The following is a 26017-nucleotide window of genomic DNA, read 5'->3' on the forward strand; positions in this document are numbered from 1 at the left end:
TATTAAAAGGAAATGTGATATATGTATCACAACTTTACGATTTTCATCAATTACATGTAATACTAAAAATACCATTCATTAACAAATGGAGAATAATTTATCATGATTTCTGTATTTATTATATTCATAAAATAAACAACGTTAGATACAGCAACAATTATTTCCGTTTCAATATTTATGATGAATTTATAGACTCCGTGTATTCAACAACGAGTGCTCTCGCCAAATTTTTTCTAACTGATGCCTTGTAAGAAGAACGCTGGTTAGCACTTACTCTTCTGATCTGGCCACAGACAATACATGTTATGTACTATCATGTGCTAGTTGATGTTTAAAGATACACACTTTGTCTGTCAGTGGAACTTTGATTGTTTAAATTTTTTATCCCCCCCCCCCTTCCCTTCACCCCCTCTCAAAAAAAATTCTAAAAGTGATTACCTGAAGAAAATGATAAAGTAATAAAAAGTTACGTACCGATCTCGCAAAATTCGCCGGTAAATCCTTGAATACACTCACACCGGAAAGAACCAGTGACTGCTGCGGCTACACATCGGCCACCATGTTTACATTTTATTTCGTTGGTGTCGCAAATGTCCTTATTCATATCTGAAATGACACACATTTGATATTTTAAAGGGTATGATCTTCATTATTGTATTATTCAAAATCACATTGAAATATTGCTCAAAGTTAAAGTTGATCCATTGTTATTATTTCCTGCTATATTTCTTTGTACATTTATGTGTATGTATTCATTTGCCATTTTAAAACTTTTTCCATGAAAATTATATTGAAAAAAAATATACGATATGCCTGTGCAATTTTCTTGAAGCCATTTATTGAGTACAATTTGGTGCATAATATCAATGTATTTTATTATCATCCAAACTTGTCCTACTGTATGTTTATTTATTATGTTTATATGGATTCATAATTGTTATATGTCACGTCCATTGAGGCTCTATTTGGAAAAAGATTCTAATTTATTATTTTCCATTCTATTCTATACTTTGTATTGAAGTCATGCGATTAAAACCGACTTTATTAATTAAACAATGTATATGTATTTTATAGCTAAATAATGCAAATTTTAGAATTTTTAAAGTGACGACTGTGACAATATCTTAAGTTTTGTGTTTTTTTCGTTTAATTAGTATACTATATCTCGTGCCATTTTTCATTTCTCGTGCCATGTGAAGTCAGTCCCACATAATTATATCTTCGAGACTGGCCTATGGGTTTACGTCCATGCCATTTTTAAAATATACTCGTAATTAAAAAAAAATAATCATTTGTTTTAAAACTAAAACTACCTGTAACAAGTTGTTTTAGATAGTTTTGAATTTTATGAAATTTAAACTTGTAATAAATAGTTCATACCCGGTGAGGATAATTTGTTGAAAACCGCACTTCCGACTTCTGGAAGTTCCGAGAAGCTGTTGACCCAGAAGACGTTTTGATCCGGGGGCTGGGAAGCGATGTCATCCATTTCCTGTCGGTACATATCGCCGGCGAAATTGATGGCAATAACAAAGATGTGAACACCGGCCTCCCTCAGTCGGATAGCTTCGGGTATTGTATCGATGCTGTTGACGTTAGAGTTACCGTCCGTGATCATTATTACTGAAACGAAAATCATGCGTTTACTACTCTAAAAATAATATTACTAACACCCAACAATAGTGTCAGACCCCAAATCTCGACTTGATAAGATGCTTAGACAATCAGATTAATAGTATTTATTTTAGTTTAGTTTCAAAACATTTATATTGACAGTTTAATGTAACTAAGAAACTTTTGAAATATTTTAATTTCATCTGCAATAACTTGATTTCCGCTTGAACTGTACGAGAGCCTCTACGAGCTAACAGTCCTTTGTAAGAAATTCCCATTTTGATTCGCATCTATACTACTATATCAAAATACTAGTAATAGATTCGAATTTTTGGACTTTGATACCGATAAATCGGAAGAGTTCTGTCTTTTGTTTTATATATTTTAAACATAATTGGTACTTGAAGATTACCAATTTGTTTTTATTTTTTCTAAATCAAGCTTCACTAATTAATATTTAACGAAAATTCCTCTAATAATTCCGAAAATCATCTGGATTTTTTGGATTTTACAATATTGCGCATGCGCATTACATTCACGATAAATCACGGGATGCTCTGTATAAAGTTTATGTTTTTACAATATCACATTTGCATGGATAAACTCAGAAACGATAATACAAATACGGTCAAGTTTTGATTTGAAATTTGTTACATGTATATATTCTGTTCATCAAGTAAAATAACTCTAACACAGTGATTTACTAGGAAAAACCAAGAGAGTTCCGAATGTCAACTTGAAGCGAGTAAAAATCGTTGGTGAAAAAGTGTTAAATTCTTCAATAATGTGAACTAAATTTTAAATTTTTATTTACACCCTCAAAATGGTTTGTTATGAATAATTTGACTATTATTTTCAATGTAACTTATTTTATTAATTTTATCCAAAATAGTTACGGAGCGATTCCGAATTTTCTGCTACATTATGGGTATAGGGGCCTATCAGCTGTATATGGGTGGCAGTTTCACTGTGGTGAAGGCCTGTCCCGAGACACAATATCAACCCGTGCATGCACGGGTCAAAGTCTAGTTGTAATATGAATGTCATTGGGAGTAACTTATCTTGCATGATAGGGTCTATTATATTAAAATTTAGTAACACAATCCAAGAAATAATGCCTCATGTAAGAATGTCTTTGAATTACGTATAACTTTTTCAATACGAAAAGGTTTGCATCATCATTAGAATACCTAATGTATAATGGATATGTTTGAGACTGAAATGTTCTGGCTATTTTTTTGTATTGTTCTATCTTCCAACAAAGAATAGTTTGAAGAATATTAACCTTGTCTGATTTGGAATCAAATAAGCATTTTAGGAGAAGGAAAGTAATTTTTACTGTGCTTAGATGTCAATGACGTATGTTTGAAGATGATTGTATCATGACCAATTGTGACCACTCATTGCTCATTATTACCCAGTAAGATATTCTATAAAAAGAAACTATTTACATACATGTATTGGGTACATTAGATCTATCGCCATTTTGGATGTTAAATATCTCTTGTCGGACCATCTTCAATCCTGCAGCGGTATTTGTACTGCCATAACGATACTGCATGGCGGAAATAGCATTGTTGATGTCCTTCTTTGTGAAGAAACTGTCCAGATGGAATCCTAGTTGTGGATCTGAGCTGTAGGAGACGAGACCAACCCTATCATCAGTCCTACCGATGGAGAGTTTTTCTACTACTGAGTAAACGAACTCCTTCATCTTGTCCACATTGTCAAGTCCAACACTTCCGGATGCATCAACAAGGAATGCAATGTCTGCCACGTTGCCGTTAACTGCAAACATTGAAATGTATGCTCAATAAAAATCATAGACTTCAAATTGTTTTTGGCTGAAAAGATTGGTTTTGACAGTTATATGTTGCATTTACATGTGTTAAAAAGGTGAAGAAAACAATTTATAAGATTGATAGACCTTTTTTGTATACCAATGAGGACTGCAATTTGTAATTTTATTACCTTCTTCACAGTTCTTTCCTGCGTATCCTTTTGTACACGAACAAGTGTATTCCGTACTTGATAAACTTGTGCATGTACCATTATTCTGACATGGATTGTCGCTGCATGCAGTGTTTTCTGAAAATTGATAAACAACACATGAGTTTTTTAATCAATTCAACATGCTTTTATTCATTCACACCCTAAACACGCTGTGTTTCTATTTCCTCAAATTTCATTTTGTGTTTTTTTTAAACTGATATGAGAAGCCTGAAATATACCATTGCAAAGATATGACATAATTGTATCTGTAAGACTTGTCAAAGTTTCGCCATCAGGTAAGGAGAACGCGTTAGCCACCATTGGAGGAGAAACAGCCGTCTCTAAGAACTTTTTATCAGAATCTGAGAGGTCCATTCCTACAAATCAGCCAAATAATATCAAATATATTACATAAGAAGTCAGGCTGGATAGAAAAACAGCCGAATGTATACAAAAATATTCAATGATCATTAAGTTTTTTCTTTACCTATTCCTATGATACTGGTTCCTTCAAGTTTGAGTTTTCCAGCCTCTCTCATTATTTCCGACTCTTTGCGCATGCTCTTTGTTATAAAGATAACAGTATTAGGTACATCTTTGCGATCTCCAGCTCGTCCAAAGATTCTAAGACGTGTTTTCTGCAAAGCTTCCATTGGCATTGGGTCAGAACCAGAGCGTCTGAAAATATCAGAACCGACAAAATCCAAAATAGTATACATGAAATCAAGGAGAATGCACCACCAAAACTTCATCACAAGGGACGTATATATTTGTTTTAACTTGGTCAAAGACGTAACGTGGAAAGTTAAATACGAGATAAGTTGCATTAACGGTAAATTAAATCATATTTTGGTGCATAATAAAACTCCATATGCATACTTGTACTGTACATTTACCTTATACCAGACACTGCAGACATTACGGCCTTCTTTCGTGAACCTTTATGAAGGTCAAGGCGCACAAGAGCGCTACCAGCGAATTGTACAAGTCCTACACGGAAACCGCTCTTACGGAAGGTCATTCTTCGTACAAGTTGCTTAATAAACTTTCTCATATTCCTGAGTTCTCTTCGGTTGACATGCCGAGATGCATCCACGACAAACACTACGTCCCCAGTTGAGGGACACCCTAATAAAAAAAATGGTTTTACATTTAATCAATTAAATGAATGCAATAGTATTATATCAATCATAAAAGTTAACAATGTGATTCATAAGAATGTAATTCCATCCTTTTAATATAATACTTACTCTTTTGACAGACGTCTCCTGAAAACCCAGCTCTGCATTCACACAGAAATCCACCGTTATTATTTTTGCATTGTCCACCATTTCTGCATGGGCTGTCGGCACAGTAATCAACACCTTTGAAATTTAAATTGTTGCCAATGTAATTTTTAATCTTTAGTAAGTAGTAATTTCACTTAATAGACAATTTTACTTGATGACGATTTTGAGGCTTTGAAAAACCATGGAATTTTTCGCGCCAGTCTCTGTTTATGGTGAAAATTGAATGCTTCAACATTAATTTTCGGACATGCCAATTTGTTGTCAGGTGCTTACGAAAACACATTTGTTTAATGGACATTAACATGAAAATCTTCAAAAGAACATTTAATATAGTCTTTAAAATATATTAGTCTTATGGAATTATTTATGAATTTTTTATGGAATAGTTTAACAAATTTGCAATATGTGATATAACAATATCGCAAAAGAAAAAAACAGATTTTAAATTGCAGTTACAGGGCTGTACAACAATTTTCTTTTCATCTTCAAACTTAATCATGTAGACAGATAAATACATGTTGCATGAAAATTACTTTCGAATATAGGTTCTAAAACGTCATCCTTCATGGAATACAACTGGGTTTCGTCGTCAATTTCCATTGTTTTCAGTCCTTGAGAGAGCGCTATGTTTTCAATCTCCTCTCTTCTTCTCATCTGGATAGCAATAGGGATAATCTGTATATCAGACTCAATTGCCAACTCAGCCTCCTGTAACGTAATGTCCTCATTGACCCCCACAGAACCGTCTGTTATGAGGTATGCTACGTTCTTCACGCTCGGTCGATCTCCATTGCCATTAAACATGTTTGTGCGCAGGCTCCTGAAAGCACCAGCCATATTTGCTTTTCCTTTTGTGTAACCAATGTGGTCCACCATTCTTGTTATAGTATTAGTGTCTTGGTATTGCCCGATATTGAACTGTACCATAGGAGAGGAGCTGTATTTCATGGCTCCAACTCTAATGTCACATTCCTCTACATTCATCTGTCGTACGAGATAGTCAACATATCCTTTGATGCGCCCAAAAGTGTACTCCCCAATTCCTTCAGATGAGTCCATGACGAACACAACGTCAGCTGGATCCCCGCATTCTGCAAAAGAGGGAGACAAACTATAAATAGATACATACCCACAGCTTTATGTGCTCATAAAGTGGTAATTATCCGAATGCGTATCAAAAATTAACTCAAAATATATATACTCTATATTTGATTAATATAAAAGGGATTTACTGATAAAAATTATAAGTAGAGTGTTGAAAATATTACACTTTTGCGACACAGAGGATACCATCCTTACTTTTATCACAGTTTTGACCATGGAATCCATTTGTACACACACATTGATAGGATCCAATGCCATCAATACAGAATGCTCCATTCTGGCAAGGCTTAGACGCACATTTGTTGGCATCTACAATGGATCAAGTAAGCTATCATACATGTATAAAACTACATTTTATTACATAGTATGCCTAAGCAATACCAATCAGAAATTCATTTTATTTTTACGCATACTACACACACACAATCACACACCTTTTGGACCAACTTTTGGACCAACTGAATTTTAAATCTTTGTCCAATTTATGTATGAATTTAATTAAAAGTCGCATTTACCTAATTGTGATCAAAAATGGTTAAACCGTTATGAACGACTTAGTTACTTCATCAAAATATGGCGCTAATTCTATTAAAAATAATAAACATCTCTAAATAATAACTTCCATTTTATACTAGAAAAGGATATAAAGATCATAACCTAACAATTACCGTTACAAAGTGGATTAACAAGTGTAGCTCCAAAATTATGCAGGGCATCAAAGTTTTCAACACGGAAGAGGTTTTCCTTGACGGGTGGTGAAGTTAGCCCAATCAATTCCTCCTCCCGATGGGTATATCCAACTGCAACCGTCAGCAAAGTTGTACCAGTTCTCTTCAGTAAAAGAGCTTCGGGTATTGTATCATCCGCATTAATATTGGATTCGCCATCGGTTATGGATATGACAACATTTGGAGCACCTGTAATTAAAAAGAAGATTTCATATATTAGTTTGAGTTGTGTGTGTGTGTGTGTGTGTGAGAGAGAGAGAGAGAAAGAGAGACAGAGAGAGAGAGAGAGAGAGAGAATTTGATAGACGGATATACTTACCCACTCGATCTCCTCTAGTTTGTACAAACACCTGTTCCCTGGCCATACGGAGTGCAGAAGCCGTATTGGTATTTCCATACACGTATTGAACACGTGTTAACGCTTTCTCTATTTCCGATTTTGTGGTAAAGCTAGTAATAAAAAAAACACTTGCAATTAGTTTTGGATTATACTTTTGACTTATTTCTAATAAAATACGAAAACATTATGTAGAGCTTTAGCCCTTTCATTAAAAAAAACGTCAGAGGCCAAAACGTTGTAATTTTATTTTGCATAAAAGAGTTTTATAAGTCTCTTCGCTGTTTAAATTTTCATCTGTTATTTTTTTGCTCACTGCGAATTTTATTAGATTTCATTACATGTTTGCATTGCTATTTGTGTTTGTTATTTCTATATCTATCTCAGTATAAATAATGTTTCACTTTTAAAGATATATTAGTAAATTCTTACTCAGAAAGATCGAATTCTAAACGTGGCCAATTACTGAAGGTTATTACAGCTACTCGGAAGTTTCCGCTATCGATGTCGAGGTCTGAAATGGCTTGGTACGTGAAATTCAACACTTTGTAAAAACCATTGCGACCAACGCTACCAGATGTGTCAAGGATGAATACAACATCACCTTTTCCTTTGCAATCTAAAATTCAATCAGCATTTAATAAAAAGTTTACCAAAATTTCACACATTTCTATCATTCATGGATACAAGTCTTCAGGGAGAAGTAAGATATATTTTGAATTTATGAAACAGCCTTTAATGACTGATAATCACAAATCCCTTTTTAGTTCTTACCACCCGGTTTCCTTGTAGTAGTAGGTGGAGGCAGTGTTGTTGGTCTTTTAGGACGTTGGCGGGCAGGTTCGGGGTTTTCTCCCACTAAAATATGGATAGCAAAATATCATTCAAAATAAAATAAGCGTCTTTCACTAGTATTTGCAAAATGAAATATACAGACAACTCTTACTGTCGTTTAACGTATACTGCAACACTCCGGGCAGTTCTAAGAGTTCACTCTCTTCAGATACAAGATGCCTGTATGTTCGCAGTGGGTACGTAGAAATTTCACTAATTTCCGCTGAATCATCCAAGTTGTAGCCAATAGTAACCAGGTTGATGCCATCCCTTTCAGCCTCGTATGCTGCTTCGTATGCGTCATACCTGTCCAAACTCTCTTTTTCGCCTGTTAAAAGAATAATAAAGTTTCTTGCATAGCTTCTATCTCCATTACTTCTGACAAACATTCTTGTTCTGGCAAAATTTATTGCATCAGCTGTGTTCCTTTGTCCTGCATTATAGGTTATTCTTTCTGCTCTGTTAATAATCTGGTCCTTTCTGTTGAAGTCTCGTAGGTTCCATTGTAAACTTGGTCGGGTGCTATAGCTTACAAGACCGAGTCTGACTTCTCCACTGTCAATGTTCAAATTTTCCGCTAATCTTTGAACAAACGTTTTGAATGTACGAAATCGTCCGGGTTTAACAGAAGAGTCCATGACAACGACAATGTCCTGGCCCCCTAAAGGTATTTGTGTGGTGGGAGTGGTTGTTGGGGGAGGTGTGGTAGGTCTAATGCGTTTCCGAGGTGGTTCGATAATCTCAGTCACTGAAAATAAATGAAAGAGCTTGTTATTTAGTGTCACTGGATTTATCAGTGTAAGCTATTTGTTTGCTAAATTTAGTGGTTTCATTAAAACCTGAAAAAAACCCAACAAAACACAAAAATGGTTTTTATTTTACTTGAAAAATAATTGATTAATCGCATACAGAAAAATACCTATTTTTGAATCTTGATGCAAAATTTTGCGTCCGCAGAAAAAAATAGTTATACGTTAAATAAATTTACTTTTATTACACTAATGCATATATCCATTGAATCTCTATTTTTTAGTGCCCAGTGCAAGTGAATATCAGAAAAAAATTAACTACTCACGGACTTGGTATCGGTATTTGTTTAAAAAAATTACGATAACTCCTTTAAAATAGGTGACCATAAAAATGATTTATTTTAATCTAATGACCAATTTTATACAAAGTCTAACCCTAGTGTTTGTAAAAGTTGACATACTGGTAGTTTATATGATTACAATAAAGAAGAATTCCATTAAAGAAAAAGCACTTCCTTAAGTTTCGTTTTTGCCAAACGCCCCCTCCCTGGTGACAATTCTTACTTCCCATAATAAATTATATGATTTTGTAAAAATGCCATCATACCCAATCCCAAAATTTCGTTCGCTGAATCATCCATCATTTGGCTATTCATATTCGTGTTGACAAGGTGCCTGTATGTTGACAAAGGATGCGTTGATATTTCATCAATTTCTTCCGTGTCGTTGAGGTTTATACCGACAGTAAATAAATTGATTCCATTTTCCTCGGCTCTCTCTGCTGCGTCCAAAGTACGATAAGTGTTATAACTTTTTTCATTTGATGTGAGAAGGACAACAATGTTTCGAGCGAAATTCCTATCACCGTTGTAAGACGTAAACATAGATCGTCGCACATAATCGATAGCAGCGCCTGTATTCGTTCTTCCTGGTGAGTAACGCATTCTGTCTACTTTCCTAAGGACGTCATCTTTATCTCTATTTGCGTTTAAATGTGCTGCAGGGGTTTGATAGGTCCCAAACTTCATCAACCCCACCTTGTATTCCTCATTATCTATGCTCATCTTCTTAACCATGTTCGAGACATAAGATTTCATCCAGTTAAATATCGCTGGAGGGACAGAGGAGTCTAGCATAAAGATGACGTCTTTTCCAGTAGTTCTGGGAGTGGTTGTAGGAGGGGTTGTTGATGTAGTTGTTGTTCGTTTAGGTCGTAGTCTTAATGGCTCAACACTATCATCAACTGCAATCAAGGAAGTTTTTTTTTAAAGAAAAGGACATTCAGAGAAGAAACACAAGGTACACGTTGCTCACCCGAAAAAAACCCAAAATATAGTTATTTCTCCAAAATTGTTTTTGCATCGATAATCTCTAAACAACAATTTTATAATTATGGCGAAGTCTTCACTATTCTCAAAAATAATTTTGTTCACAAAGAATATTGTTAAACCACATGGACACAGTTTTGAAGCTACATCTCTATTTAATGACTTGGATTGTGTCAAATAAGTGAACATTTTGAGAATATTCTAAAAATCAAATCAAAATTGAAAAATTCTACTTTTTGTGAAGGTATCATAACACTTCCCATTGATTTAATTTCTTTAATTTTTTAAATCTATCTTTCACCAAGTAAGTAATATTTTCACCAGCAGATAAAGCAAATAAAAAAAAACCTTAAAGGATCACCCTACTTGTTCTGACAAGTCCAAGAAGAGAGCCATCAATCTGAGGTCGACCCATGGTGGTGTTTATAAGTGTTCGGTAAGTACTCAATGGATGGGTTGATAATTCGTTAATTTCTGTCAGGTCCCCAAGGTTGATACCAACAGTATATATATTAATATCATCCCTTTCTGCACGCTCAGCCGCCGCCCAGGTGTCATATATGTCAGAACTTTCATCGTTACCGGTGATATGCACAATAAGGTTCCGGGCATAGTCTCTATCTCCGTTACGTGGCCTAAACATTCGCTGCCGAACAGCATCAAGTGCTCTATCTGTATTTGTTTTGCCCGAGCGATATTGAATTTGATCAATCCTGTTTTTAATGAATTTTTTCTGGTCATATCTATCAAGATTAAATTGTACGTCGGGGTAAGTGCTGTATCTCATAACACCGACTCTGTATTCGTTGTTGTCAATGCTTAGTTTATCAACCAGATCTTTTGCGTATCTTTTCATGAAATCAAAAGTTGATCTATCGACAGAGGTGTCAAGCACCAACACGACGTCATATCCTGTTGTTCTTTCTGTTGTCGTAGCAACCGTTGTGGTTGTTATTCTTCTTCTTGTTGGTGTAGGAGAAGTAGTTGTTGATGTTGTTGTAGCTAAGTTAAAATGAAACGATATTATAAACAACATACAAATCCTTAAGCTTTTTTTTCTTCAAAAAATATGCGTAAAATTAAAGACTGGTAAATGTTCATTTATTCTTTCATGGTTTTTTTTCCATTGACTTACGCGGTCTTGTTAAGATAGTTGTTGATGCTATAAAAAGAAACAAAATATATATATATAACATACCTTTTTTAAAATTAGTTAACTACTAGTAATTACACTTTTCAAACTGATTTACATGTACTGACTTACAAGGGCACAATGATTCATAGATACGTTCATCCAAATTTCTTAGCTCGTCGAAATTTCTGACGGAGTAAACATGTTCCGAAGAAGGAGGTGACGCTATCAAGTTGATTTCAGTATCATCACTTAGTCCAATTCCTACAGCGTATATCTGTATGCCGTCTTCTTTTGCCAAATTGACCTCATCTTCTAATCTATTTTGGTTTATGTTCGATACACCGTCAGTAATGATGAAAGCAATATTTCTGGCATTTGGTCTATCGCCATTTCTGTAACTAAAATATTTTGTTCGCATATCTCTTATTGCATCCGCTGTATTGGTACTTCCATATATCCAAGATATATTGTCAATAGCACTAAACATGTCACGAGAGGTTTGGTAGGAGTTTAGATAGAAGTGGTCATGAACTTCCGTGCTATAGCTAAGGACTCCAACTCGAACACTCCCAGAGTCGATATTAGATTTTCCAAGAAAATCTTTCAGAAAGTCGAGTATTTTTTTAAAGTTCTCCTGTCCAACGCTAGTTGATGAGTCAACAATGAAGACCAAATCCACATTATCAAATCCGCAATCTTTTAATGAACAAAAGAGAGGAAGTTATTTTCAAATTTAGGTAAGCGATAATAATGAAATTACTGTAAAATAATTATAAATTTACATATTTTATCATGCAAGTTGATGAAATTTTCTATTAATTAGAAATACATATATGTTAACATACTATACGTTACTATAAATATCATATTCATTCACAAAAACAAATAGAGGAAAACAAATGGCTACACAGCACACGCAGGATAAAAATACACCTGTAATTTCATCGTAATCTATACTGCACATGAGATTGTAATGAAGACCCACAAACTTACATTGGACCAGACCAAGAAATAAAATTTTACTTTCCAATAACATAAATTTTATATAAGGAAATCAACTCAGCATTACATTATGCAAACATCAAGAAATGTTAACATACATGTAAAAATTAGCAGTTAATCAGATATCAAAGTGTGTTGATGATTATATTGAATTGGATTACAAAACAACTTTAGCTCGTTAACAAAAGTTATTAGTGATTAAACCTTCATAAAAATAACACGTACCTGCAAAGACAAAATACATTGTGAGTGAACAAGGAAACACAAACAAAACGTGAGTGTTAGATGTAAATATAATGTTATCAGTTAGAAATTAAGCTAAGTACAATGATTGTAAACATTTAAAAATTGCAATACTTACCTGGATGCATGGAGTTTGCAAGAAATGTAGAAATACGGATGAATAGTATTACAGGTGCTACATTCAACATTTTACATCTTCAAGATAAACAACAATACATATCACAACTCACAAAACAAACAAATTTTACACGAAAATAAAATCAATCAAATCCATCGAATCTGCCAATATAAACCATACGTCATATTATATATGCAGCAAAGTTAATAAATCCATCTATTCCGACTTCATCAAACGCTTTTTTATTTTCTTTATATCCTTCATTACGCATTTTATGAAAGGATGCAAGCTTACGCTTCGCATTCAAAGAAACTGCACACTGCCTTGGAGTATAAATCAAGTTTATTCTTTTACCAATGATGTCTCAATAACTGCCCGATGTGTTTAGATACAAACCATGTGTTAGTCAGTGGATTAGGCAATCGTTGTCAAGGTTATGTAGATTTTACTTGTTACTTTATCATTTGATTTACTCTTACTGAATAGGAGCGTATTGATAAAATAATATAATAATTTTCAAAACAATAGAACGCGTGTCGCTAGTAAATATTTACTCCACCCTTCACTGTTTTTATACAGAAAATGCTATATACAGGATCCTGCACAGGTGAAAGTGTTTATAAAATCTTAACGATGTAAATTCATAGCCAGAGATAAACCACTTGCAGTGAAACACAATCCCTTTAAAAGAAACATAATGACATTAATGAGGAGAGAATATCAGATGTTAGAGTCTTGAAAATAACCAAAGTATTATATAGCCAAGGAATTCTGAATAAACGAAGGTGCTCTATATCCTTGTAGTAAAATCAAATACCTTTTTCTCGTAAAGTAACCAGAAGATTATCGTGATAAAATAGTTTGCCGATTCCTGAGAGAGAGAGAGAGACAGAGAGACAGAGAGAGACAGAAAGACAGAGAGAGTATCATTACCAGGTTTTCCTCCTGTGGGACCTTTTCTTGGTCTCTCGGGTTCCACATTATCATCAACTGTGCGAAGTACAGAAAATATCTTTACATTTCATCAATATCTTTAAGCATGAATCAAGCAGTAGGCAATTAAAAAACTTCTGTAACTATTTTCCCTTCACTTTTAATAACTTTGTTGTTGGTTATTTTGACCCTGAATGTTTAGATAGATATGAGAGTGTCCAGTTAAGCTAAATTATATACAAGACTTTCAAAAGAACAACTAATTAATTTTGGTTTATGTTCTGCATCTAATATACACAACTTATTTCAGGTTTATAGCTTGTCAGATAAAAAAAAAACAAACAAATAATTTGTAGCATGCTGCAAATCTATACAGCTTTTCGATTGCTACCGATATGTCAACGCTTTAAAAAAAATCCGTCACATTTGATGCATTTTGCACACGTTTTTCTAGCTGTTCAATTAGGTGTTTAAGTGTTTGTTGACGTGCTTCTTTTTATATACTTGTTTAGGCTACATCTTAGAAACTAGCTAGGCAGACACCATTCGTATGCATGACCGCAATGCCAAAAAATTTGAACTATAAAAGTTGTCTTTTTTCTATATATGAAGATTATCCAGCATTAATTAATATCAAACTACATATGAGTAGTATACATATTTAAACACTATACAAGTCACAATTGTATTCAAAATTTAATCTTTATATATTTGTTGTTCTTTCTGATAAATGCTGCAGGAAAACAGCGGCAAAACTTTTCATTTGAATGTCGACCCAAAAATACGGTATTCTCTTCACATACCAAGTCTGGGTGTATCATAAATCTTAAATTTTTCAATGATAGCTCAGTTCAATAGCAAGTAAAAATGATTTTGTAACAACAGTTTGCATAAGTTCAACATGTTTTGCCAACAATTTACGTCAAGAATTTTCGCCTTCGACAGAATACTTTACGTGTAGTTTTTTGAAAACTTTCACTTTGGTTGTTGCAATGATTTTTCAATTCACAAGCGTTAACATGTTCGATAGAACAATCAAAAAGCAATCATTAATGTAGCTTGGAAATGTCTGGTCTTACTGAAAACATCAAAATGTTTACTGTCCATATTCTATGTCTTTTTATTAATGTTAGTAAGTAACATTTATACATACTTCGTCCAAGTATTTCTGTGAGTGTGCGGTTAAGTTCGCCTGGAGGTTGATATGTGTTGATTAGTTGCCTGTACGTCTCAATTGGGTGAGTAGATAGTTCGTCTAATTCCATCGTGTCGTTTAGATTTATCCCAACGGTGAACAAATTAATCCCTTCTGCCTCTGCTTTTTGAGCAGCTGCCCAAGCATCAAACGTATCTTTACTCTTATCCTGTCCGGTCAACAAGAAAATAAGATTTCTAGCAAAGTTCCGATCACCACGTGGTTGACGGAACATATTTTCACGGACAGAATTAATAGCTTTTGCTGTATCCGTGTTTCCTGGTTTATAAGTGGATTTATCAATTGCAAGTTTCAACGAATCTCTTGTGGAATACTCATTAAGGTCAAATTGTACATCTGCGTCAGTACTATATCTCATTAACCCAACCCTATAGTCTTCATTTTCAACGTCAAACCCATTCACAAGATTTTTAGCATAATCTTTCATGAACTGGTATGTTTCTTGTGGTACTGAAGAATCCAATACAAGAACTACATCATAACCAGTTGGTAGTGGCCTTGCTGTTGGTGTACTAACTAAAACAACCAGTAAAAGTACCATTAGTTTTCTTTGTTTCAAACAAAAAAGGATAATAATCCATTAACTATTAATATTAAAAAGTTTTATAAAAAGAAATACCTGTACAGGTCGCTGCAAAGATTTTTTCATCAAGACCTTCCAATTCATCAAAAGTGTTTACTGCAAAAACGTTTGTACTAGCAGGTTCGCTGGCTATTCCATTCACCTCCTTTAGGTCCTTTAGAGCGATTCCAACAGCATAAATATGAATACCCTTTTCTTTCGCTACATCAGCTTCGGGAATGGTTCTTCGGTAGTTGATATTGGATACACCGTCTGTCATAATGATGCAGATATTTGGAACTCCAGGTCTGTCACCATTAGCTTCATTAAACAACTCTTCATGCATTGTCTGCAGACCATCGGCAGTATTTGTACTTCCGTATCTCCATGGTATTGCATTCACAGCATCGAACACGTCAGCCTTGGTGCTATAAGAGTTGAGTTTGAATTCAACCGTGACTCTAGTACTGTATGACAAGAGACCTACTCGAACATCTCCATTGTCAATGTTAGCGTCATGAAGGAACTTTGTCACGAAGCTTTTCATTTTGTCGTAGTTATCATTTCCTACACTTGTGGATGAATCCAATATAAACACCAAGTCCACTTGTGCAAAGCATTGGTCTGTAACAAAAACAAGGTAACCGTAGTAAAATGTTCAATCATCTTAAAAAGAATTTCCCGAAAATTGCTTATATGCTTAGTTGTTAGATACATTTTAAGTTAAAAGCTGCATTGGATTTAACTTTGACTTGGCTTAGTAACAAACATCCATTTTAATCATTCAATGAAGATTCCAAAATGTAAAGGGATTATTGAAGTTCCAGATATAACTGAAAGTCACATCATTAGGCCAACACTTTTTACTAGTGATAAAAAATGTCTTAATGTCGGTCGTAGCTACAATTTCCAGTGTTAAATACATTACATGAAGAAATGCAATTTCACTGTACGTCAAATGGAGTCCTGTCGTAACAACGGAACTCTTGTTTTTCTGAATAAAACATTTAACAATTCTGGTAAAAGTATCCATGCTTACGCTAATCATGCCCTTATGTTGCATCTAAAATGCCTAGAAGAATTGTAGAAAATTTGAAAACTTATTAAGAAATAAATGATTATTGAATATATGACGAGTAAGCTTTACCCTTCCCAAACTCCTAAAATCAGGTCCGTATATTCCATATTTTTACAAAGGCTCCTCGTGTGTTATAAACGTATATGCATAAAATAAACTTGTATTCAATAGCTTAATGCTCAGATGAAGAGGAAAGCATTTATAGGAGACATTATTTTTATCTAAGTTTTCTCGAAGTATTTGTAAAATGAGATCATGAATTTTATATCGTGTATGTACCTTTCTTCCTCCTGAAGTTTCACAAATTACCAAAAAAAACCAGTTAATTTACGATAAACAAAGATAAAAAGTAGAGAAATAAAAAATTCAAAATGGAGTATTAATGGATATTTAAGTTACTTGAAAACGAACCAGCTGTAATAGCAAAAGCAATAATTTGCAAAAGTGATACATGATGAAGAATTGTAGTATATGATAGTATTTATGATATATTATAAATCAATTGCTTTTTAAACAGATCATACTTATGACAGTCGTTGGAATTGGTGTAGTTGTAGGCTTTGGTCGAGATCTCGGAGGCTCTATATCTTCGTCAACTGTCAACAGAGAAATTCGAGTTAATATTACCACAAACTGGCTTTTGTCTTTTGTTGACGTCAAGTTTAAGTAAATTATATATATTGTGTTTGATCCATAATTGCTTCATAATTGATTTGGTTTATCTTTTCACCATATAGTCTGATAAATTTTAAATACCACTATTTAAAAAGTTCACGGATGAAATGCTTGTCAGAGAATCTACCCTAAATCTTTTCAGAGAGATTCGTTTATTTCACAAAAACTTCTTTATATGTACGTGTAGTTTCATTACTCAGTTACACTACGTCAACATGCATTTGTCATTTTTGTACGTTTAAGAGCTGTAATGAAAATTGATTGTTCGACTAAAAACACAAACATGAAATGAATTTATTGAAAAAATGATTAAGTACATAACCAAGTTATTCAGCCAATCAAGTGTCCCAATTTCTCGCTAGAATGTAATATTTGTGGTGAAGAATTATTCCTTTTCTCGAGAACTGACAACTTTTTGATTGGTGGAAACTTTGAAAAAAGACGCTTCGGAAACTCTTATTTATGTATACCCCCCTCCCCCCCCCCACCACACACAAATCAAATAAAAGCTGCCCGTGAAAGATACTATATTAAATCACAATGAATATATGCAAGATTATCCTACTTATAATTCTCTTTCTTTTTAAATTGCAAAAATGTCTGTCATCTTCTTTTGTTCCGTCACTTGATAAATTTCCTCCATTTTTTTCACAAACACAGTTGTTGTCAAGTATATCAGACACCAGAGATGTTCTAAGGACTGTTTGGGCATAATTTTCGACGCATTGATATTTATATGAGAAAAACGGCTTTTACGTGCATTTGGCTAACTTGTTCATATTTAAGGCATATTTTTAATCGTCTGTATAGATTAAAAAGGACTTTGACACAATTTGAGCTTAAAATTCAAAATTAGATTTTTCCATTTTTATTATTTAGAATGGTGGACATTGGTATTTTGAATGCTTTGTCAAAAATTGAAAGTCAAATATTGAGTTAAAAGCAAGATGAAATGTTATATATTCTTTGTTTTGTAAACAAAGCTCGAGCCTTGTTATTGTTTACGTATGTGTTTCAGTGGTGTAAGTTTCATTCAAATGTTGACAATATTATTTATGATAACATTGAATCAGTTTACCTTCTTTTCCCTGAGTAATTTTGTCAAAGAACTGGTAATTTCATACTTTAGATTATTATTTGTAAACAAATATAAGACTCGAGCTTTGTTTACATAAAAATGAATTCTTACCCCTGTATCTCTCTTATAACTTGACTTCTAACCTTCAAATTTTGGTCAATCATTCAAAATGTGCAAGTTAATCATTTGATACATAAAAATAGAAAAACAATTTTGATCTAAAATCGTGTCCAAGTCCCTTTAACACCTTAATACAATCTCAATATCCCATTTATATTCATTCTAACATGACTTGGTTGGAAGTCCACGTTAAAAATACACGTGTTTGATTTTCATGCAAATCAATACACTTGGCTCCATACATGACATTTAAGGCATGGCAATATTTGGACACAATGGGGGCGGTGTATTTTCCTCAGATCTCTGATTTGATTGGCTCGAGTTTCGCCCTAACACAGTAAGGTCATATGGAAAGAAATCTTCGTCATGAAGAATGGGCTTAGTTCGCTTTGCTCCGCTCCGCCCATTCTTTATGACAAAGATTTCTTTCCATATTATCTTACTATTAAGAAGGTCATTTTATAAAAGTTTAAATTAAATTGAAGAATTTCTGATCGTTCTATCGCCGAATATGGACGACTAAAGCTAGTAAAATGAGACATAAACGTTAACATCAATAGATACCTTGGCCATCATTAAATTTTGTGTGCACAAAGAAAAATCTCCGATGGTGACAAACAAATTCTTAGATGCTGCTATAATTTTTAGGAAAAAGGTTTACAATTAGAATCACAGAGGTTTGAAAATGGAAATACTGATATCTTGAGCTCCCGCAGCACCCATACCCTCATAATGCCCGGATCTTGCACCTTTGGGTTTCGTTTTATTTCCTTATCTAAAGTCGAAACTGCGTGGACATATATTGTCAGACCTAAACGATATACGATATGACACAAAACACATTTAACAAAAACTTGACAAATAAATGTATTGACGTACATTTTATAAATGGGTTAATGATATATAAAGTGTGTGGAACTAAAAGGTGTTGATTTTGAGAAAGAGTGACAGGTTTGCCATTAGATAGTTTGACGTCACCTGACGTCGTGGAAACATGGAATGGGGCTCTGTAAATCTAATTCATGCAAAATAAAAAAATCGCTGTATCTTTTAAAACCAATTTAAAAATCATGATTTGTTGCATTCCTAATTTGAATTGTTAGTCATTATAAAAGCACACGTCATCCTACAACGTACACAGTAATTTTGTCGTAAATAACTTTTTCCGGGACCTTTTTTAACAACCCCTGTAACTTTTGATTTTTTGTTACACTCGACTAAAAATAGATCGTCCCATGAAATATAGCATTTCTTAGCTCGGCATTATATGTCTGCATAAATTCGTTGCTGATCATATAATAAAATAATTATTGCTGTTTTGCGATCAATACGATGAATAAACTACCCTCAATATTACAATATTCACCTCGTGAATATTGTACTTCGAGGGTAGCTAAATACGGCGAGGTAAACATTGTACTTTGAGGGTAGCTAAATCATCCTTTTGACCCCAAAAATCCCAGAAATAACTGTATAATAGAAACTCTTCATAAACTATAATGGCCTAGAATAGCATCTTTAAATTTTATCACTTGATAACAAATATTTGTACAAACTAGAATCAAACATTTTCAAAACCTTCATATTTTGCTGCTTAATATGATTTAAGATATAATTGTTTGAATTTTCTAACAGGAAAATTTTGAATCCTCTTGTGACGTAAGCAATGCGCTACCTAGACAAAAATACCATTTTTCGTGAGATATAACAAATTTAAAATAACAAATATTCCTAACTGAAGTTTTTATACTGGAGTTTTTTTTTTTAATTTCTTTCCGTGCTCCCCTCATACTTCGCTCGCAAAATGTTATTTAGTCAAGGTGATGCCATCAATCATCATTAGGGAAGTACATGTATCATCTTCACTTTTTGTTAACCCACAGTTTTCTCTAATGACTAAATCTTGACCATAATTCATCATTTTGATCAGAACACCTCACCGACAAATTGATAATAATTGCATTTCTTAATAAAATCTTACTAAGTCCAAGAATGTTACTCGTTGATTCATCGATAGGGCGGTCGCCTTCTCTAGTATTGATGAGATGACGATAAATTCTAAGTGGGTGAGTTGATGTTTCGTCTATTTCTGTTGTATCATTCAAGTCAAACCCAACAGTATATAGATTAATATTTTCTTTTTCAGCCTCCTCTGCTTCGTTCCAGGTGGCGTATATGTCATCACTTCGCTCATTGGCAGTCATAAGGAATATAAGATTCCTTGCAAAGTCTCGATCTCCGTTTCTGTCGTTGAACATTCTTCGTCTGACCATTCGGATGGCACTTGCTGCATCGGACGAAGTGTCTCTTCTGAAAGGAACTTTGTTGACCGCAGACAAGACATCATATTTGTCATCGTATCTGTTCAAATCCCATTGTTTGTTATTAGAAGATCCATATTGCATGAATCCTACCCGGTATTCCTTATCGTCAATGCTAAACTTGTTAACAAGTGACTTTGCATACTTTTTCATGGAGTCAAATGTTTCTGGAGCAACATTTGAATCCATCATAATAACAACATCATATCCAGAGTCGCGCAGAGGCGTCGTGGTTGTAGTTGTTGTTGTAGCTAAAATGTAAATACAAGATTATTTCTTTCATCAATCAAATTGTTAATTTACTAGTTATATTTTTGTATAGCTCTAAAACTGATGCTTACTAGTTGTTGTTGGGTATGGTCGACCTCTCTCTGGTCTCACAATGGTATCAACTATAAAAAAAAAAACAATAATGTACGAACACTCTGAGAGAACAATAATTTTTCATATCTTACTTAAAGATAATAAAAACCATACGTACTTGATTTTACAAGATCCGTTGGCACTTTATTTAGATCCATATTCCTATTCACAAGATAACGGTATGTACTCAACGGATGCGTGGATACCTCGTCGATTTCAAACGTGTCGTTTAGATAAAATCCAACCGTATACAAGTTGATTTGATCCCTTTCCGCTTTTTCAGCAGCTCTGAACGCATCGTAAGGGTTGGTGCTTTGGTCCACTCCGGTAAATAATACGATGAGATTCCTAGCAAAGTCTCTATCACCATTTCTGTTAGTAAACATATTCTGTCGTACGTCATCAATGGCGTCATCAAGATTGCTCTCACCTGGCCTGTATGCTATTTGTTTAATTTCTCGTACAACGTCATTTTTCATTGGTAGACTGTTCAGTTGCGAAATCTCATTAGCATTACTACTGTACCGCATGAGACCAATTTGATATTCCTTGTCATCGATGCTGAGCCCCTCAGCAACATTGGCTGCAAAGTCTTTCATTTGATTGAAAACGCGTTCATCAGGTACAGACGAATCAAGCATGAAGATGACATCATAACCAGAATCACGTTCTTTAGTAGTTGTTGTATCTGGCAATGTTGTTGTAACTTAATGAAAAAAATGTTTATCCCATTAGTTATAATGAATAGAAAGCAATTAGGTTTTACAGAATATTAATGTGTTTCGCTTTTAAATATAATTATATCTTTATTTAATAGACTGGTCATTAAATCTCATCGACAAAGGCAACCATTTAACATATGCAGTCCCTAAAAGAAAGGTATGTGGGGTTAATCTTCAAACTAGGAATCAAAATACTAATAATTACGCAGGATAATTGTTTGAATCATGTGTTTGGGAAGTAGCAACATCTCTTAATACAGTTATTTCAGTATATTTAGCATTAATTCGGCTATTAACCGATACAGCGAAAAAAAGTGTAAGATAAACGCTTATACATTGTTACATTTACGAATTTGTGGACTGAATTATTGTATTCTTAAGTATTTAAAAATTAAACACCAATTGTTGACGTTGATGAAACATATATTGGGTGTAAACTACAAAATGTTCGTTTGAAACAACATTAATGAAGCCAGACTCCAATTCAAAATCAGCAATAAAGTCACAGGAATTCGATATTCAATCAAAGTAAAAGACCACCAGATACCCCTGTGGGATACAAGCAAGAACTTGAAATATATAAATGAATAACATATATGGAATAAATTGATAATGTTATAATTATTATACAAATATTGAGAAGAAAGAAATCTCTTTTATATGATTTTCTGATCTTATAACCTTTTTTTACTGTGTATCTTATCACAATATTCACGGAAGAGATATATATATATATATATATATATATATATATATATATATATATATATATATATATATATATATATATATATATATATATATGTCGACATTTGTGCATTTTTTTTATTAATATTTGGAAATATCAAATAATCTCCGGATACATATAAATAACATAAATTATTAATCCACTACTAATAATATCCAAAACCATACGTGTAACATGAATCAAATTAAATATGTAGATTCATTAATTATGACATAAGAAAAACATTGCCACTTGATTCAGATTAGAAGCTTTTGTGGTGATATAATATATTAATGTTTACCTGAACAAGTCGCCGCAAAGATTTTTTCATCAAGGCCTTCCAGCTCATCAAAAGTGTTTACTGCAAAAACGTTTGTACTAGCAGGTTCGCTGGCTATTCCATTCACCTCCTTTAGGTCCTTTAAAGCGATTCCAACAGCATAAATATGAATACCCTTTTCTTTCGCTACATCAGCTTCGGGAATGGTTCTTCGGTAGTTGATATTGGATACACCGTCTGTCATAATGATGCAGATATTTGGAACTCCAGGTCTGTCACCATTAGCTTCATTAAACAACTCTTCATGCATTCTCTGCAGACCATCGGCAGTATTTGTACTTCCGTATCTCCATGGTATTGCATTCACAGCATCGAACACGTCAGCCTTGGTGCTATAAGAGTTGAGTTTGAATTCAACCGTGACTTTAGTACTGTATGACAAGAGACCTACTCGAACATCTCCATTGTCAATGTTAGCGCCATGAAGAAACTTTGTCACGAAGCTTTTCATTTTGTCGTAGTTATCATTTCCTACACTAGTGGATGAATCCAGTATAAACACCAAGTCCACTTGTGCAAAGCATTGGTCTGTAATGAAAACAAGATAACCGTAGTTTTTATTGAAAACGTGTTTAATTCATTCATTGAAAAGGTTCAATCTTGTTAAGAGATAATTCACCGGAGTCATTTATAAAATAAACTGCTAATGTAGTTGGTTGATAAATACATTTTAAGCTAAAAGTCGCATGGGATTTAACTTTGTCTTGGTTACATAAAAGGCATCCTTTTTAATTATTCATAAAGATGCCAAAATGTAAGGAAAATCATTGAAGTCCTAAATATAGCTGAAAGTCACACCATAAGGCTGACACTTTTTCCATTGATAAAAATATCTCCATATCGGTAGTCGTTACAATTTCTAGTGTTAAATACATTACATGAAGAAATGCAATTTCACTGTATGTCAAATGGAGTCCTGTTGTAACAACGAAACTCTTGTTTTTCTGAATAAACATTTTAAAAATTCTGGTAAAAGTATCAAATCTTACGCTAACCATGCCCTATTTTGCTCCTAATATGGCTAAAATTGTGATAAAAAATTGAAAACTAATTAAGAAATAAATTATCAAACATTATATGTCGAGTAAGCTTTATCCTTCCCAAACTCCTGAAATCAAGACTATACATTTCATAATTTTACAGATGCTCTTTCCGTAAATTAACCATGTAAGCGTATAACAACCATGTACTCGATAGCTAAATGCTCAGATGAAAAGGACAAAATTTATAGGAAACATCATTATTTTAAAGATTTTCGCGAAATGTTTCGTAGAAGGAAATCATGAATTTTATATCATGTATATATATTTTTCCACCTGAAGACTCACTCATTATCAAAAAACTTCATAATAAATTAATGATAAAAAAGATGAAAAGTAGAGAAATGAATAGGTCAACATGGAGTATGGATATTCAAGTAACTGGAAAACTATTCAGTTGTGCAAATAAAGTAGCATAAACAATACTTTGCATGGACATTGCATGTCTCCTAATCTGAAACAATGTACATAATTTTTTTTAATTTGCATATTTACGCACTTTTTCAATATATTTCTAATTATGATTTAAAGCAATATGAGCTGCATTATTCAGCTCATTTTATTTTTCTGAAAATCCTGCTAATATGATATGTATGCATGTTACTTCAACTTTTATGATAAATAAGATTGAAAAAATCATTTGTTTGTCATAAAATAAATTTTTTCTTCCAAGGGATATATAGCAGTTCAATTATTGTACATGACGACAATAATTCAATTTTGCTTCAATTTAGGCTTTTTAACGGCTTTCCCCACAAAATAGAAATTTAAAAATTATTTTTTTTTTGTCTTTTTAATAGAAAAAAAAATTTGGTAAAAAAAACTCCAGCATTAAAATTGCAGCTCATATTGCTTAAACGATTGAATTAAACTTTCACTGGCAAAAAGTAAAACATGATGAAGAATTGTACATGTAGTATGTGATAATATTTATGATATATTTTAATTTTTTTTTAAATCAGATCATACTTAAGACAGTCGTTGGAATTGGTGTAGTTGTAGGCTTTGGTCGTGATCTCGGAGGCTCTATATCTTCGTCAACTGTCAAAAGAAAAATTCGAGTTAGTATTACGACAAACTGGCTTTTGTCTTTCATTGACACCAAGTTTTAGTATATTATATCTATTGTGCTTGATCCATGATTGCTTCATAATTTATTTGGTTTATCTTTTCACTATATTGTATGATATATTTTAAAAACGACTATTTAATAAGTTCACGGATGTAATGCTTGTTAGATAATCTACCCAAACTCTTTTTAGAGAGATCGATTCGTTTAGTTCAAAAAAACTTCTTTATATGTACATGTAGTTCCATTACTCAGTTACACTACGTCAACGTGCCTTTATCATTTTTTTGTACGTTTAAGAGTTGTAATGAAAATTGATTGTTCGACTAAAAACACAAACACGAAATGAATTTATTGATAGAATGACGTAGAACATCACCCAGTTATTCAGCCAATTTAAATATCCCAAATTCTCGCTAAAAGTGCAGTCTTCTTGGTGAAGAATTTTTCTTTTTCTCGAGTACTGACGACTTTTCGATTGGTGGAAACATTGAAAAGGGGCGTTTCGGAAACTCTTCTTTGCGTGACTTTATGTACCCCCTCCCACACACACAAATCGAAGAAAAGCTGCCCGTGAAAGATACTATCTAAATCACAATGAATTCGGGCAAGATTCACCTATTTATTATTTTTTTCTTATGAAGAGAAAAGGGACGTTTACGTGTAATTGGTTACCTTGTACAGATTTAAAGGGGCATGGTCACGATTTTGGTCAAATTTTATTTTTCTATTTCCATTGTTAACAATGCTTCGATAAGGCATTTCGAATAAGCAAATTAAATTTGAGAGTCATTCGTAGAGTTATAAGCAAGATACAGGGCTCACAAGACTTTGTCATGTAAATAAGGTTCGTGCCCTGTTTTTGTTTACATATGTTCAATATACCAGTAAATAATTTTTTTCCAACTTATTTGTCTATCTTGTTATTTATTTTAAGCATGAATAAACAGTTCCTAATGATTAACACACTAGTTTAAAATTTAAAACTGAAATTTTTTCTTCAAGGTTCAAAATGTAAACAAACGCTTTGTTTACATTACGAAGAATTTCAAGCTCTGTAACTCGCTTATAACTCAACAGATGACACTCAAATTTCGGTTCCCTATAAAAAAAAAAGCCTTTCTAAAGCATTGTAAATATTAGAATTGGAAAAATAATTTTTGCCTAAAATCATGACCATGCCCCGATAAGGCATATTCTCAATTATTTGTATAGATTAAACACCTTAACACAATCTCAATATCCCATTTAATTAAACCAATATCCTTTAAATTATTTAATTTAATTTAAATTCATTCTT

The 26017-nt window shown here is 33.3% G+C and overlaps 1 protein-coding gene across 10 annotated transcripts in view; it reads right to left on the reverse strand.

Moving 5' to 3' along the window:
- LOC105341028 (uncharacterized) overlaps positions 1-26017 on the reverse strand; it is a 78473-nt gene that overhangs the window by 2798 nt on the left and 49658 nt on the right. For 9 of the 10 annotated variants that reach the window (XM_034446579.2, XM_034446563.2, XM_034446575.2 and 6 more), the window contains 28 exons: positions 24618-24689; positions 22570-23136; positions 20938-21525; positions 20798-20848; positions 20117-20707; positions 16787-16858; positions 15242-15808; positions 14560-15138; positions 13407-13463; positions 11240-11806; positions 11111-11137; positions 10342-10977; positions 9255-9890; positions 8011-8646; positions 7839-7922; positions 7497-7683; positions 7047-7177; positions 6668-6916; positions 6195-6308; positions 5429-5986; positions 4857-4970; positions 4503-4734; positions 4094-4284; positions 3846-3983; positions 3586-3702; positions 3070-3402; positions 1381-1623; positions 475-606 (listed from right to left, as the gene is read on the reverse strand). In XM_034446579.2, coding sequence (XP_034302470.2) covers positions 475-606; positions 1381-1623; positions 3070-3402; positions 3586-3702; positions 3846-3983; positions 4094-4284; positions 4503-4734; positions 4857-4970; positions 5429-5986; positions 6195-6308; positions 6668-6916; positions 7047-7177; positions 7497-7683; positions 7839-7922; positions 8011-8646; positions 9255-9890; positions 10342-10977; positions 11111-11137; positions 11240-11806; positions 13407-13463; positions 14560-15138; positions 15242-15808; positions 16787-16858; positions 20117-20707; positions 20798-20848; positions 20938-21525; positions 22570-23136; positions 24618-24689 — 8469 coding nt within the window. The remainder of the gene's footprint in view (positions 1-474; positions 607-1380; positions 1624-3069; positions 3403-3585; positions 3703-3845; positions 3984-4093; positions 4285-4502; positions 4735-4856; positions 4971-5428; positions 5987-6194; positions 6309-6667; positions 6917-7046; positions 7178-7496; positions 7684-7838; positions 7923-8010; positions 8647-9254; positions 9891-10341; positions 10978-11110; positions 11138-11239; positions 11807-13406; positions 13464-14559; positions 15139-15241; positions 15809-16786; positions 16859-20116; positions 20708-20797; positions 20849-20937; positions 21526-22569; positions 23137-24617; positions 24690-26017) is intronic. The other variant, XM_034446570.2, reaches the window with a different exon arrangement.

The sequence above is a fragment of the Magallana gigas genome, chromosome 2, assembly GCF_963853765.1.
Source record: "Magallana gigas chromosome 2, xbMagGiga1.1, whole genome shotgun sequence".
In the NCBI taxonomy this organism is placed as follows: Eukaryota; Metazoa; Mollusca; class Bivalvia; order Ostreida; family Ostreidae; genus Magallana; species Magallana gigas.